Source organism: Macaca nemestrina, chromosome 2, assembly GCF_043159975.1.
Source record: "Macaca nemestrina isolate mMacNem1 chromosome 2, mMacNem.hap1, whole genome shotgun sequence".
NCBI classification, from domain to species: domain Eukaryota; kingdom Metazoa; phylum Chordata; class Mammalia; order Primates; family Cercopithecidae; genus Macaca; species Macaca nemestrina.
This window is the reverse complement of record NC_092126.1, coordinates 100,294,921-100,312,035: the sequence shown is the minus strand read 5'-3', so window position 1 is coordinate 100,312,035 and position 17,115 is coordinate 100,294,921. Positions and strand designations below refer to the sequence as shown.

The 17,115-nt window shown below is 37.9% G+C and overlaps 1 protein-coding gene, 1 non-coding gene and 1 pseudogene across 32 annotated transcripts in view; 1 reads left to right on the top strand and 2 right to left on the bottom strand.

The window, feature by feature from the left end:
- Positions 1 to 17,115, top strand: part of LOC105480180 (LRR binding FLII interacting protein 2) — a 130,001-nt gene that overhangs the window by 41,246 nt on the left and 71,640 nt on the right. For 17 of the 31 annotated variants that reach the window (XM_071091423.1, XM_071091434.1, XM_071091428.1 and 14 more), the window contains 2 exons: positions 11,720 to 11,806; positions 13,186 to 13,236. In XM_071091423.1, coding sequence (XP_070947524.1) covers positions 11,720 to 11,806; positions 13,186 to 13,236 — 138 coding nt within the window. The remainder of the gene's footprint in view (positions 1 to 11,719; positions 11,807 to 13,185; positions 13,237 to 17,115) is intronic. The other 14 variants (XM_011738717.3, XM_024792429.2, XM_024792426.2 and 11 more) reach the window with 1 other exon arrangement.
- On the bottom strand, positions 132 to 235 carry LOC112426449 (U6 spliceosomal RNA). The gene has a single exon (XR_003017781.2). It is a non-coding gene; the product is annotated as a U6 spliceosomal RNA (small nuclear RNA).
- On the bottom strand, positions 5,447 to 5,912 carry LOC105480179 (ubiquitin-conjugating enzyme E2 D3 pseudogene; annotated as a pseudogene).

Genomic DNA, 17,115 nt, shown 5'->3' with positions numbered 1-17,115 from the left:
TTTTAGTAGAGATGGGGTTTTACATGTTGCCCAGGCTGGCCTTGAACTCCTGAGCTCAAGTGATCTGCCCACCTCTCAAAGTGCCAGGACTACAGGCATGAGCCACTGTGTCCGGCCTGAATAAAAAAATAAATAAATAAAGATGCTTTACAAATTTGTATGTCATCCTTGCACAGAGGCCATACTAATCTCTGTAGCTTTCTAATTTTAGTATATGTGCTGCCATAGTGAACACAGCCTCAATTTTTAATAGCCAGTTGGATCAGGATTGTGGGAGAAAATTCTAGCTTGGGCATAGAGATTTACAGACTAACAGTATGACCCAGAAGAGAATATAGAATGAAATGAGCAAGAGCTGAAGCTTGAAAGCTTTGGTTATATTAACATTTAGGATGCTAGCTTATGAAGGATTCTGAAGGAGAGAGAGGAGAGAATAAAGAGGAAAACCAGGAGACACTAGTATTGGAGAAAGCTGAGATGAGAGTTTTAAGAAAGAATGTGTTTTTAGTGATAGCAGAAGTCCAGAAAAGACAGATGAGATAGAATAGAAAAATTCTATTGGGTTTGGTAGTTAGAGGTCATTAGTGACTTTTGTGATGAGCAATTTCAATAAGGCGATGTGAGCAGAAGCCAGATTGCAGTCATTTGAAGAGAGTGAGAAGTGAGAAGGGAGGTGTGAGAAAGCTTAGCTGTAAAGAGAAGATAGGGTAGAATTGGACCAGGGTGAGATTTTTTGCTTGCCTTTTAAAGATCAGAGAGACTTTGAACCTAGTTATGATGAAGAGAGTGAACCAATAGAAGTAGAGAGCAAAGACCCAGAAGAGAGATCAGATGATTGGGACAAAGTCCAGGGAAGGACATTATAAAATGGAGGGCGTGTATGGGTGTGAGTGTGTGTGATGGGGCTTGGGAGGGTTTGACTTTCAACAACAGAAGAGACAGCTCTTCCAGTAGAACCACAGGGAAAGTAAGAAAGAAGGGAAGACTGGGAAGTCTGTTAGTGGCTTTGGAGGGTGTGGAGGGAATGCCTTCTTCAGACCTTGAAATGCCTTCTGTCATGAAAACATTGGCACAGGAGGGGAAATACTAAAAGTATCAGAACTGAAATAATGAAAGAAGTGCTGAACTGATAAGGTCTTGCAGAGAAACTTTTTCCATTGATAAATCAGATCATTTACATTATATATCTTGGAAATACCTTCCTGTTTTTGTTGTTGTTTTTTAAATAGGCTACACATTGATTGGTACCCATTTTGTTTTTAAAAACCTTGTATGGTTCATTGTGCAGTAGTCTCTTCTTCATGTGATTTTGCTTTCTGAGGCTTCAGTTACTTACGTTTGACCATAGTTTGAAAATATTAAATAGAAAATTTCAGAAATAGTTTATTTTTGTTTAAATTGTGCGCTGTTCTGAGTAGCATGATGAAATCTCGCATCATCCTGTACAGGACATGAATCATCCCTTTGTCTAGTGTATGTACACAGTGTATGCTACCTGCTAGATAGTCTCACGGGAGCCGGCTCTGTTATCAGGTTGACTGTCATGGTATCACATTGTTTGTGTTTGAGTAACCTTTAGTTTATTTAATAATGACCCCAAAGAGGAAGAGTGATTCTGGCAATTTGGATATGCCAAAGAGAAGCCATAAAATTCTTCCTTTAAGTGAAAAGATGGAAGTTCTCAACTTAGTAAGGAAAAAAAATTGTGTGCTGAGGTTGCTAAGGTCTATGGTAAGAACGCATCTTCTATTCATGAAATAGTGAAGAAAGAAAAGAAAAATCTATGCTAGTTTTCCTACTACATCTCAAACTGCAGAAGTTATAGCCAGTGTGTGTGATAAGTATATTATGATGGAAAAGACTAGATTTCTGAGTGGAAGACATGAACAGAAACATGTTCTGATTGATGTCAGTGGGATAGGGTTTGGTACCATTTGCAGTTTCAGGCATCTATGTGGGGGCTTGGAACTTACCTCCCTTGGATAGGGGGGAACTACTACTTAGAGTACATACATCCTGAAGAAATACACTTATTTGTGGTTCATTAGATACAGTACTTAAATATACATACCCTTCTCCTCCTCCCAGATAGTAGTCTCAAGTGAAATTCAATTTATGGATTATATTTTAGGGAAACAGCACTGCCTAGCCCATTGAGTAGATTCCTCCTACTTGTAGACCCATTGGATGGATGGAAAATTTAGAATATGATTGATTGGCCTCACAGGAGTCTCTGATTTGGAATGCCACCATGAGCCACAACAAGTTAATTTTAGCCTGTTCCCCTCTGTTTATTTAACTGAAGCAGTAACAAAATCCACATTTAAATATCAGAAAGTTTAAGAGTGCTTTGGGTATTGGGCATCACAGAATATAACTAATCACATTTTACTTTGAGACATTTTTACCTCACTTGTTCCTTGTTTCAGGTAAATTAATTCCACAATGGAATAGTAAGGATGGGGATAGAGTTGAGATGGAGAAACTTGTTAGAATTAGAAAACTTGATGTATTGTAAGTGAAAGTACTAGGAGCCTGTTTGGAAGTGGAGGGAGTCTGTTGGAGTAGGTGGAGAGGATGGATTCAAGGGATGTTGTAAAGGAAGATTTGTTAAGGAAATAGGAGGTCCTCAGACCTTGGGTTTGAACAAGAGTGGCAAGATTCCATTTCTGGAGACTGGAAAATAAGGAAGCCAAGCCCGTTGGCTGGGGGAAGATGAGATTGATTTTATTCACTCTGGTTTTGGTGCTGACAAGACAGATGTTAGAAATGTAAGTTTTTATTTTGGTAGAGAAGTCAGAGCTTGAGATGCTAGATTTGAGTCATTCTCATTGGCTGGTAGTTGAAACTGTGGAGTAAAAAATGAGAGTAAAGGCTGTGTACAGTAAAAGGAGATATCTACATTTGGTTAGTAGATACCGTGTATAGTAAAAGGAGAAGATTGTCTACATATCTAGTTCTCTATTCAGAGAACTAGAATAGTATTATTTCATAGAAAAGAGATAATCTGTGCTAAGTTGAAAATCCTAGGATAATTATCCAAAGTAAGCTTTTATGATTTGTCTAAGGATATGCAATTATACTTGGACTATAAATATGTAAGTTGGAGGCAATGCGGTTAAGAGTGTGAACTGAAGTAAGATTCTTAGGATGTAGATCTTAGCTCCAATATTTGCTTGTTGGGGGAAGGCAAGTTACTTAACCCTTCTGTACTTCAAGGGGTTATTTTGTGGAATAAAAGAAAATAAGGCCAGGTATGGTGACTCACACCTGTAGTCCCACCACTTTGGGAGGCCGAGGCAGGCAGATTGCTTGAGTCCAGGAGTTCAAGACCAGCCTGGGCAACACGGTAAAACCTTGTCTCTACAAAAACAAAACCAAAAATTGTTTGGGTGTCGTGGTGCATGCCTATAGGTTCAGCTACTCAGGAGGCTGAGATGGGAAGATCACTTGAGCCTGGGAGGTCAAGGCTGCAGTGAGCCGAGATCACGCCACTGCACTCTAGCTTGGGTGCCAGAGTGAGAGCCTGTCCCTGCCCCCCGCCCCCAACCCCGCAAAAAAAGAAAGAAAATAAGGATTTATCCTTGCTAAGTAAGTGGTCAAACCATGGTAGATATATTATCTGGATAGTTTGGGTTTTCTATTGTGAGGTGGTTATTCAGATAATTTAGTTTAATTTTATAAATATCAAGAGCAAAGGTAAGATTTAGTACAGTTGTAATTGGATCCTGATGTATTATTTAATCATTATTTCCCAAACTGTGTTTCTTGGAGCATGACCCTTGAACTTGAAGTATCATTTAGGGTTTATTTAGTAATGTGGTCAAGTCTGAGAAATACTATATATTCTATCCTCTTCTTTGAAATACATAAAGCATATTATTAAGGACTGTGATTTTAAAAAAAAGTTTAACTTAGCATTTTCCAAACTTGTTATTAATAGGTTATAAACTCCCCTTTATCCCATTTTATATATTAAATTTTATATATTAGAATTTTATGTATTTTAGTATTTATTTAGCTGAGGCATTTTTGATGCATTCAGTCTCATCTATTTAAAAAATTTAAATTGAGATATAATTCACATGCCATCAAAACCATTCACCATTTAAAAATATTGTTTTTTAAAATATATTTACAAAGATGCGCAACTATCACCTACCTAATTACATAATATTTCATCAGCGCAAAAAGAAACCTCATACCACTTAGCAGTCACTCCTCATCTTCCCCTTCCCCAACCCCTGGCAACCAGTAATCTACTTTCTGTCTTTATGTTTTTGCCTATTCTGGACATTTCATACACAAAGAATCATGCAATATATGACCTTTTGTGTCTGGCTTCTTTGTCTTCGCAAAATGTTTTCAAGGTTCATTCATGTTGTACCCTGTTTCAGTGCTCCATTTCTTTTTAAGGCTGAATAATATTCCATTGTATGGATAATCTCGCTTGTTTGTTCCTTCATCAGTTGATGGATATTTGGGTTATTTCTACTTTTTGACTATTATGAATAATGCTGCTATGAACATTCATTTACAGGTTTTTGTGTGGATATATGTTCCCATTTCTCTTAGGTACATATTTAGAGGTGGATGGATGGTATCACTGTATTTAACTTTTGAGGAACTGCCTCAGCAATTTACAAAGCAATTGTGCCATTTTACATTTACCCCTGTAATATATGAGCATTCTGATTTCTCCTATATGAGCATTCTGATTTCTCCACATGCTTGCCAATTTTGGTTATTTTTAGTTGAAAAACATTTTTTGTTATAGCCATCCTAGTGGATATCGAGTATCTCAATATGGTTTTAATTTACATTTCTTTAATGACTAATGATGTTGAGCATCTTTTTATGTACTTATTGGTCATTTTTACATCTTCTTTGGAGAAATGTCTATTTAAATCCTTTGCTCATTTTAAAATTATTTGTGTTTTTATTGTATCTCATCTACTTTTCTCAAATTCCAAAAGAACATAATACAAAATTCTGCTGGTAGAGGAAGTATCTAATGTAGAAATACATAAACCATAGTACATGTTTAGTTCTCTTTTCCTGGAAGTTCTGGTTTTTTTTTTTTTTTTTTTAGACTGAGTCTTGCTCTGTCCAGGCTGGAGTGCAGTGGCATAATCTCGGCTCACTGCAGCCTCCACTCCTGGGTCAAGTGATTATCCTGCCTCAGCCTCGCAAGTAGCTGGGATTACAGGCTCATACCACCATGCCCAGCTAATTTGTGTATTTTTAGTAGAGACGGGGTTTCACCATGTTGTCCAGGCTGGTCTTGAACTCCTGACCTAGTGATCAACCCGCCTAGGCCTCAAGTGTAATCCCAAAGTGCTGGGATTACAGGTTTGAGCCACCGCGCACAGAGCCTTTTTTTTTAAAACAGTAATTTAAAGTTTATTCCAGTTATAATGCAAATTATTCTGACTTTAAGGTAGCATCATATGGCATTCTTCTGAGTCCATTCCTGAGATACTCTATTGTACTTTTATGTCTGTCCATTTTATGGATCCATGCACTCTCTGGCACTAGGGGGTCATCTGGATTTGGATCACATAGCAGTGAACAAATAGATAAAATAACTTTAGAAATAATTTTAAAGCAGGCAACCACTGTGATCTTAGAATATCAAGACAAATGCTGCCATTGCTGTTAATATTTGGATGATAAATCCTTGTTGTACATGCAACCTTAGGTGGTTTGAAGGGGTAGTCTGTAGGAAAATGAATTGTCAAAAAGAATACACTGCTTTGATATGGGCTGTCATTAGGTCCCATAATTGTGGCTTGCCAGTGGTTTCATTGGCAAGTATCTGCAGTATCATCCCCAACTGAACCTGCAGAACATTGTGCTGGAGGATCATGGGCCAAAGCACTAAGTTCCTTATTAATCTGTCTTAGTGCCATGGTATGTGCTTGTCTTCTGGCTCCTCACTCTTGGTATGTGCTTAAAGATCTGGACAAAACTCTTGGTTACGCCGGAGGTGGGACAGCGTTGTCTCGTCTCACACCGGCTCTGCCAGACACAAGCTGTTGGTATTGTGGAGACGACTCTCACGACAACTTCGTGTCTGGCTAACTGTAGCTGTAGCTCTGCAATGACTGAAGAGCAGTTTTTTGTGCTCTTCCTGATGGGGTTCCACCCCCAAATCCACAAATTCTTGTGAGCTGCAGTAAGGTACTGGCTCGAACTGGGACAGGCCACCGTCAGGCCGAGAAGTTCTTTCTTAGTGCCCTTTATATGATTCCTAATTATTCATTGAGTGATAAAGTGAATATTCTACAAATTTAAAAGTTCTGTGAGTTTAAATACAACCTAATGCATTTGTTCTGGGAGTGATCAAAGCCCATGATTTTCACTTTTTTTTTTTTTTTTTTAAACGGAGTCTTGCTCTGCTGCCCAGGCTGGAATGCAGTGGTGCCATCTTGGCTCACTGCAACCTTTGTCTCCCAGGTTCAAGTGATTCTTCTGCCTCAGCCTCCCGAGTAGCTGGGACTACAGGCACGCGCCACCATGCCTGGCTAATTTTTGTATTTTTAGTAGAGATGGGGTTTCACCGTATTGGCCAGGCTGGTCTTGAACTCCTGACCTTGTGATCCGCCCACCACGGCCTCCCAAAGTGCTGGGATTACAGGCGTGAGCCACCATGCCCGGCCTCGATTTTCACTGTCATTTTATGTTTCCATTTGACTCAAGCATGTAGTGAGAAATGAATGTAATTGTATCTAAATTTTTTTTGTGTGTTATCATTTTTACTATAGGAAGAATAAATTTCTATAAATATGCAATAGGATATATCCTTTATAATCAATCTTAATATGCCTCGTATTTGGAAGCGTAATAATCAGAATCACTTTTAGAAACCTGGTCCTATGACCTACCTGACTTCAGGTAACTTCGGAACCTGAATTTTCAGTTTCTGAATTTCTATATTAACTTTATTATAACAGTTGGGGTCATATCAGCCTAAAGACTCTAAAAGTATTTAAATAATTTAGGCTTCTGAATACTTCTAATTTATATCTTATTCTGACTTTTAAATTAGCCAACCTATTTTGGTAAAATATATGTAACATGAAATTTATCATGGTAACTATATTGAAGTATATAGTTTAGTGGCATTACATTCATTTGCATTGTCATGCAACCATCACCACTATCCTTAAGAACTCTGTCATCATCCAGTACTGGAACTTTGTACTCATTAAATAGTAAGTCCCATTTCCCCCTACGCTCAGTCCGTGGCAACCACTATTCTGCTTTCTGTCTGTATGAATATGACTACTTTAGGTTTCTCATTAAGTGGAAGTATACAATATTTGTCCCTTTGTGTCTGTCTTATTTCATTTAGTATAATGTCTTCAAGATTCATCCATGTAGCATGTATCAAAATTTTCTTTTTAAGGCTGAATAATCCAAAGTATGTATATGCCATAATTTGTCTATCCATTCATCCATTGATAGATATTTGGGTTGTTTCTACATTTTGACTATTGTGAATAATGCTGCTATGAACACTGGTATATAAATATATGTTGTCTCTGCTTTCCAGTTTTTTTGTATATATATCCATAAGTGGAATTATTGGATCAAATGGTAATTCTGTGTTTTAGCCAACTTTATTTTGTTTTGTTTGTTTGTTTGTTTGTTTGTTGAGACAGAGTTTCACTTTGTTGCCCAGGCTGGAGTGCAGTAGTGCAATCTCGGCTCACTGTAACCTCTGCCTCCCGGGTTCAAGTGATTCTTGTGCCTCAGCCTCCTGAGTAGCTGGGATTACAGGTGTGCACCACCACGCCCAGCTAATTTTTTCCGTTTTTAGTAGAGATAGGGTTTCGCCATGTTGACCAGGCTGGTCTTGAACTCCTGGCCTCCACTGATCCGCCCGCCTTGGCCCCCCAAAGTGCTGGGATTACAGGGGTGAGCCACCACGCCCAGCCTTTACTGTGAATTTAGTTAAATCTTGGTTGTCCTTTATTGTTGTATCCCATTTGTTTTGTATGTATGAGGTGTATATTAAAATGATTCTGTAGCAGCTCTTTCATGTGATTGTATTCTGAGGTGAAAATGCTAGTGTTAACTACCTAGAAGTGTGTTTTATGTACCCATAATTGTCTATTCAAAAATAATTTTAAAATATATCATAATATTTTGTCTACTAGGTTGGAATCAGTGTTGGCTCCTTGCTACTCCTGCTAATCCATGTTCCTTCAAGCATCTAGTAACAAGTATAGAAAGAACCAGATAAAGTAGTTTTAAATCCCATTTATTTCTTTTAAAGCATGTAGTTTTAGTGGCCTCTCTTCAACACAGTCTCCAAGGGAGGTAACACTGAGTTGGCTAAGTAACAAAGGGAAGAGTGTTTGTGTGTCTCTGAAGCCCATGTTCTTTCTGTTCCTTTCCTTTTTGTAGTTAAAAATGTCTTATTAAAGAATATATTTTAATTATCTCTAAGTTGGGTTTTGTGAAGGAAGTCTCATTTTAGTATAGATTGTACAGAATTGGCCACAGACAAATCTTAGAAGGATAAAATTGGCATTCTTGAATTAAATTTCTAAAGGAAGCTTCGGGTACAAAGCTAATATACATGTAAATGAAAATTCCTGCACACTGATAGGGCTTTCTTAAAAAGGTTTGAAAGTTTTGATGCTTTGTGATTTTAAAATATATTTGCTATCTACTGAAGCATAAAAGCCTTGAAGTGTTTTCCTATTTAAAAAAAAAAAAAAGAAACTCTAATCAGAAAGTAGTGCCTACTGATAGAGGGGAGAAGAAGGCAGATAACTTGAAGCAGAGCATAGGTTTTGAAAAGATGGAGGCCAGTGTAAAATTCATGGGAGAAAACTAATTGCTCTAGATTGTTAGTGGTTACAGCTTACGGCTGGTAGATTACAATATACTTTGCAGGGGTTTTTCTATTGAAAGACCAGTTACACAGACTGGGAAATTGCCAAAATTGGAATAGTTGAGTAGCAGTTAACTATTTAACTCTCTCTGCTTCTTAGAAGCCTGCTATGACTTTGCCAGGCGAAACTAATTTCTCCCTCCTACATGCTTCCTTCCCATAAGCATTGTGTTTCTGTATCCTTCAACTTTGTGAGTTGCTTTAGGGCAGAGCATATCTTACTCTGTATTTTCAGCACCTAGCATAATTGCTTACATGTAGTAGATCCTTTTAAACATTGGCTGAGTTTATTCTTATGAGACTTGGGCACAAATATAACAAAATGGGAAGACAACAACTATTATCCAAGGGAATAGTCTGAATCAGAATTAAGATGTGACCAAGGACAGAGGAAACCATTCCACTACCATATAGAAACCAGACAGTAGATTTCTAAGTTTCACGTGGCACGTTAAGCTACTTCCTTATCTCATTTCCTTGATACGGTGACCTATGCCCTGCAATTCATTTGTTTTTTTAGCAGACATTAAGGCGTAAAAGTTGTGGGGTGAGAGAAGCATGGAATTTTAATACAACATAATAAAGCCACAATAGAGACATGGGTATAGAGCCTTACTTTATGAAAGAGGGACTGGGAGGAATCTTCATAGAAGGTAATATTTTACTGAATAAGAGAAGGGAGAACAGCTCCTGCCAAACAGTTTGTGAAGAGAGGCATAACAGAACACAATAGAATCCAGGAATGGAGAGAGATGGGATGCATCCAGTACACGTGGAGCAAGTAGAGTAGTCTCCACCACCCCCATCCATAGGAGATACATTCCAAGCCCTCTAGCAGATACCTGAAGCTGTGGATAGTAGCAAAGTTGATTGCTATCAATCGGAACACGTTTCTGTTCATGTTTTCCACCTACAAATGTAATGCCTTTTCCATCTTAACTATCATGAACTGTGGCTGTAACTTTTGCAGTTTGAGGTGCGGCAGCAAATCTAGCGCAAATTTCTTTTTCCTTCTTCACGATTTCATGGATAGAAGATTTGTTCTTACCATAGATCTCAGCAACCTCAGTGGATGATTCTTTTTTCTATTAAGGTTAGAATGTTCACCTTTTCACTTAAAGGAAGCACTTTATGGCTTCTCTTTGGCATACCTGGATTGTCAGAATCACTCTTGCTCTTCAGGACCATTATTAAATAAAATGAGGATTACTCGAACACAATCACTGTGATTTGATAACTGAGACAGCTAACAAGTGGGTAGCATAGACAGGATGGATATGCTCAACAAAGGGATGATTGACGTCCTGAGAGCTTTTATTATACTACTCCGAATGGCGTACAGTTTAAAACTTATGAATTGTTTATTTCTGGAATTTTCCACTTAATATTTTTGCACCTTGGTTAACCATGGGTAACTGAAACCACAGATAAGGGGGGGACTACTGGACTTGGAAATAAGGTGGGGACCTGACTGTGAGGAGCCTTATTTCATTTTTGCCTTTCTTCTTTCTGTTCTTCCCTTTGTGCTATTCTGTGGAGTTTTTGCTTTAACCATAAGTAATAAGGAGCTGGTGGAGGATTTTGTGCAGTGGAATGACGTGATCAGAAATAATACGTTTTGAAAGGCTGATTTGTCCAACATATAACCATATAGAAGATAAATTATAAGGCAGATTCTGGAAGTAGGTAGATGGATTTGGAGATAATTGCAGTAGTGCAAACAAGAGATGAAGAATTCCTATGGTATGATTCCATTTATATGAAATGTCCAGAATAAGTGAATGCATAGATACAGAAAGTAGATTAGTGGTTGCCAGGAGCTGGGAGGAAGGGTTAATGGGGAGTGCCTACTAATGGGTACCAGGTTTCATTTTGGGGTATGAGAATGTTCTGGAATTAGTCATGATGATTGCACATCCTTGTGAGTATACTAAAAACCACAGAATTGTATATATTTATTTATTTATTTTTGAGACAGGGCCTCACTCTGTCATCTAGGCTGCAGTGCAGTAGCGTGATCTCAGCTCTCTGCAGCCTCCACCTTCCAGGTTCAAGTAATTTTCCTGTCTCAGCCACCCGAGTAGCTAGGGTTACAAGTGTGCGCCACCACGCCTGGCTATTTTTTTAATTTTTAGTGGAGACAGGTTTCATCATGTTGCCTAAGCTGGTCTCAAACTCTTGGCCTCTTGTGATCCTCCTGCCTTGGCCTTCCAAAGTGCTGGGATTACAGGCATGAGCCACTGCATCGGAATTGTATACATTTAAATAGTGAATTTGATGATATGTGAATTCTGTCTCAATTTTAAAACAGAGAGTTGGGGAATGGGGAGATGAAGAGTTCCTGAAATGAGCAGGAACAGTGACAATAAAGAAAGCTGAGATGGGTTTGATAGAGACTCAGTGGTGGAGAATTGTCAGTACTTGGAGACTGATTATTGGCAGTGTCCAAAGTGAAAGAGAGGTTGGCTCTGAAGTTTCTAGTTTATATGATTGAATCAATGGGGAAAAAATGCTGGAAAAAGAGTAAGTTTGGAGAGGCATATGACAAACTGTGTGAAAGTGTGTTGAGTGTGTAATCAAACAAGAAGTTAAAGGTAAAGGCCCGGATTTGAGGAGAGACTTAGGAACTAGAGAAAAAAATGAGTTTATAAGAGTTGATTAAAGCAATCAATCAAACTTGCTGATAGATAATATCTTGTCCTCCCCACCCGTTTTGCACAGTAATGTCCCATTTTTTCTTTATTTTCAAATCTGGTGTACAGGTTGTTTTTGTTTGTGTTGTATAAAGCTGAGTTTTATATTACTTTTCAGGCAGAGGCAAGGCTGGCAGCAAAACGGGCTGCCCGGGCAGAAGCAAGAGATATACGCATGAGAGAACTGGAACGGCAACAAAAAGAGGTAATTTGAGGGAATAACCCTAATTTCATGTTTGTTTCCCTGAAAATCAGTGCTTGGCTAGTTTATTCTGATGTGAATCTGGTTTCCTTTGAAACACTGAGAATAGTATAAACTGATGTATGTATTTTATCAAGCCATTCTGTGCCAGCAAATTAAATGTGATATTTGTTTTAAGTAGTAACAACAAACACATATAAAGCTATTATCATGTACATTGTTATAAGTTATTAGTATTATGAGTGCTTTACTTATATTAGCTAAGGTAGCTTTAGCAATGATAAAGTGTAGTATAGCTCTAATTGTCCTAAAATTTGGATTAATTATATTATGGTATCTATATGGTAAAACCTTGTAAAGTCATTCAGACTTACAATTTTAAAGCATATTTAATAATAGAGGAAAATATGTAAGAATATGAGATAAAAGGAAACCAAAACAATACAATTTGTAGAACCCCAATTTTATGTTACAAAATCCAGTATCCCTATATAGCATCAAAAATCACTACTAGAAAGAAGTGATTATCAATACTGTGGTTTGTCTATGGTGGAATTATTGTTGGTTTTACTTTCTTTCTATACTTTTCTGTAATTTACAAATTTCCAATATGCTTTTATAGGAAAGGAAAACAAGAAAAAAATTTTAGGAATAGGCATATGGAAATTAGGCTGATTAAAATGAAATAAATATGCTTTTACTTTTCTGGCATTGACTTGGTCCTGAAAAGTCCCATAATAAATATTTTTGATGTTGTAGTAGTATGAAGGGGCAAAAGCCTGTGGGACGGTATTAAACACTTTCTTTTGATTTTGGTGGTGAATTTTCTGTGAGCAGGTTAAAAAGCAATGTAAATATTTTATGTTGTCACAGCTCAAGAAAAACACTAAAATTGACATGTTGCTAATTTTCTTTTAACCTCATGTATAGTTTCAAATATGGAATGCAGTTCTCGACTTGAAATGGAAGTGCTGTAATCTGTTGTCTTTTTATTCCTAAAATTATACTAAATATAATAATAAGTGAATGAGCTGAGGTGGAGGATCACTTGAGCCTGGGAGTTTGAAGTTACAGTGAGCTATGATGGCACCACTGCCCTCCAGCCTGGGCGACTAAGTGAGATCCTGTCTCCAAAAAAATAAATAAATAAATAAGTGAATGAGACAGTTGTTAAATGTAACTTCTATTTACAATTCTCTTAACTACAGGGAACCATCCGTCTCTTATTATTGAACATATTTAGCTTACTAATTTTCTGTATTTCGAATGTGTAACTTTGAGTCAGCTATCATTGCTCTTTAGGGAAAATGTGTATGATTAAGGTTTTTGGAGAATGCAATATGTTAGAAACGATTTGGTTTATGAAACTTTTGCATTTCTAGCACTCTCATCATTCCTTTGATCGGAAATGGGGACAGATTCAGAAGTGGCTGGTAGGCCAGTATTGCCTGTACTGCATGTTGTGATCAGTTGCTGAAATAATGCAGTCTTGAAGTAAAACATTAACTAATCGTTTGCAAAGTAGAAGTGTTTGGCCTGTGTGAACCTAAAGGTCAGAGTGTCTGTTCTGTCTATAGTGGACCAGAGGTATATTTGGAGTCCAACCATTTTGTGTTGTAGTCAGTATCCTCACCTTCATCTCATGAATGCTCCTGATCAAGAAAGAGTGAGAAAATGAATGTGTTTTCTTTTTTGGATTTGTTCTTTTCTTCCCCACTTCTCTCTCCCCTTTTTTAAAAAAACTAAGTCCACATGGTCTTCATTGAAAGATGACCTAGGTAATTCTTTCATTTCCTCTGAAAATTACTCTTATTATTATCAACTCCTTCAGGTCCTTTTTAAGTTCTCTACCACTACTCTCAAATTGTCAGCTATAAAAGCAAATTATGAATCAGTAAAATGTTAGTTAATGTGAATCATTCCTAAATTTGAACTTTTTTAAAGCTTGGTAAGTTCCCCACTGTCTCCTATTACAGGGCTTCTTAACTTGTATATGACTAGGCTTGGGAGATGGGGTATGAAGCCTTAGATTCTACTGCAGACTTTCAAATGTAATTATTTTTATGGGAAATACCCACAGGTATTTTTGTTGTCAGATTCTCAAGGTAGTCTGTAATTCCTAAAGGAATTACAGAACCACTGTCTGATTGCTGCTAAACAAGCAACTTTCCTTCTTTTTTTTTTTTGAGACGGAGTTTTGCGCTCATTGCCCAGGCTGGAGTGCAGTGGCACAATCTCAGTTCACTGAAACCTCTGCTTCCTGGGTTCAAGTGATTCTCCTGCCTCAGCCTCTCGAGTAGCTGGGATTACAGGCGCCCGCCACCACGCCCAGCTAATTTTTGTATTTTTAGTAGAGACAGGGTTTCATCATGTTGACCAGGCTGGTCTCAAACTCCTGACCTCTGGTGATCCACCCACCTCAGCCTCCCAAAGTGCTGGGATTATAGGCGTGAGCCTCCATGTCCGGTCTAAACAAGCAACTTTATGAGCAAATCTCTTCTATAGCAGCATTTTAAGGTACAAGCAGAATTTAAATATTTATTACTATAATGACTTTCAAATTTAAAACTTTATTGTAATTCTTGTTGTGATAGTGTTTTAGAAAAAAAGAGAAAGAAGATGTTTGGTTACTTAAAATTAAATGACCCCTCAGGTATGTGTGTGTTATTTTGGAGTGGAATCTGTCCTTTCTTGTAACCAGAACTTGCCTAATTAATTTTATTTGAAGTGTTTTCTGCATGTAATTGGGTTAATATTATTGATGATGCATTAAGAATGTTTTGTGTGAATAAAAGAAATCATTTTTGTTGGGAGCTATGGCTTGTACCTGTAATCCCACTACTTGGGAGGTCGAGGTGGGAGGATTGCTTCAGGCCAGGAATTTGAGACTAGCTTCGGCAACATAGCAAGACCCTGTCCTAAAAAAAATTAGCAGGGCTTGCTGGCATGAGTCTGTAGTCCCAGCTACTCCAGAGGCTGAGGCAGAAGGATTGCTTGAGCCCAGGAGTCCAGGCTGCAGTGAGCTGTGATCACGCCACTATACTCCAGCCTGGGTGACAGGGCAAGACCCCATCCCTTAAAAAAAAAAAAAAATCACTTTGGCTTGCAAAATGTCTTTGGAAATGTTAATTTGTTCTTTTAATTATGCATTATAATTCTAAAATTAAATTGCCTAAGATAAGTCTAATGTTTGATTTCTGTGTTCACAGGCCAGGAAGATGAAATTTTTCTTTTTTATTTTACTTTATTTGTTTATTTTTGAGATAGAGTCTCACTCTGTCACCCAAGCTGGAGTGCAGTGGTGTGATCTCGGCTCACTGCAACCTCTGCCTCCCGGGGTCAAGTGATTCTTCTGCCTCAGCCTCCCGAGTAACTGGGATTACAGGCACTTGCTACCATGCCTGGTTAATTTTTTTTGTATTTTCAGTAGATACGAAGTTTGACCATGTTGGCCAGGCTAGTTTCGAGCTCCTGACCTCGGGCGATCCACCCACCTCGGCCTCTCAAAGTGCTGGGATTACAGGCGTGAGCCACCGCGCCCAGCCAAATCTTTTTTTTTGTTTTGTTGTTAAACCTCTGTGAAATGTGTGTAGTTTAGGCAGTGAGTATGCTAGATTTTCATCGAAAGGGGTGACCTTTGGGCTAGAGTTTTAAAATTCAGGAAGTGACTAATCCAAGTCTTGAGATTTATAGGCAGGACTTGGACATGCAGAGAAAGTGGCATTTCTTTACAGATGGGAATAATTATCACTTCTAACCCCTTCTGACACTTGCTTTTACCCTGTTAAAACTGATTCTTTGGGTCTGGGCACAGTGACCCATGCCTGTAATCCCAGCACTTTGGGAGGCCGAGGCAGGTGGATTACTTGAGGTCAGGAGTTCGAGACCAGCCTGGCAACATGGTGAAACCCTGTCTCTACCAAAAATACAAAAATTAGCCAGGTGTGCTGGCGGGCACCTGTAATCCCAGCTACTCGGGGAGGCTGAGGCAGGAAAATCGCTTGAACCTGGGAGGCGGAGGTTGCAGTGAGCCAAGATTGTTCCACTGTACTCCAGCCTGGGCAACAGAGTGAGACTCTGTCTCAAACAAACAAACAAACAAACAACAACAACAAAAAACTGATTCTTTGGTGTGAGTGGGTTGACAGTAAACAAATAAAAAGAAAAAGAAAAAAATTAAACCGATTCTTCCTCTCACTTCTTATCTTTGTCTCTCTGGCTGCTTTATCTATGACCCCATAAGAAGAAGTTGGCATGTAATAGTTACAATACAAAATATAAATGGCTAATATTTATAGTAAAATAAATGATGCATACACACACAATCCACAATAGGATTGTCAGTTACTAGAAGGAAGGAAATTTTCTTGTATTTACAATTTCCCCTCATTATAAGACCTTTTTTTGGAAGTGTGATGTTGGGACATGAATAGGGAGTGAAAAGGAAGGAAGCTCAGAAATGAATACAACTTTGAGTGCAAACTGTATATCAGCACTGCACTAGTGCTTTTTACGTAGGTTTTATTTCACATTATAAGGCAGGTATTACTGTCCCAATTTTATAGATATGTTTATAAAGAATTGGTGAAGTAAATAACTTGCATAGTCATTGGCAGAACCAGTATTTGAAGGTATGAGAGTGCCACACCTGGTAATGTGTTGGAAGGATGAAAGGACCAGGAAGAAAAGGACCTATACCTTCCTGGGCCTCCCATTAGTGTTAGTTTAGTCAACTTTCCATGAACCTATTGATTCTTTTTTAAACTGGGTGTCTGTCTTAATCATTGTTGTATCCAAAAGAGTAAATGCATGTCTGGAAGAGTAAATAATGGTTTTTGAAGTTCCTCCTAATTTGAAACTGAAGGAATGACTTTAGCCTCAACTTAATAATAAATACTATTTGTTGACAGAAAAGATGGCCAGGTATATTCATAGGACTGTGGTTTTCTTTTAATAAAACCATTCATCCTCCCTTCAGGTGAACTTTTAAAAACAAAGAGTATATTTCATTTTCATTAAATGTATCAGAACATCATTTTGAACAAACATATGTCTATTTTTTAAGGCATTGTACTGTTTGTTCAGTCTTTAGTGCTTTAGTATTAATAAGGACTTTTGGGATAATGACGATGTATTATTTTCCTCATTGTGGAATAGAGGGATACACCTTGTAACTGGCACCTAAGAACATAGTTTGCTGTAATCTTTTCTCTTTGTCCGCTGGTATAATTTATTCAAGAGAAACCAATTGGCAATGTAAATAGTACTCTAGAAATACCTGGGAAATGAAGCTTTTGTTCTTCCAGAGAAGG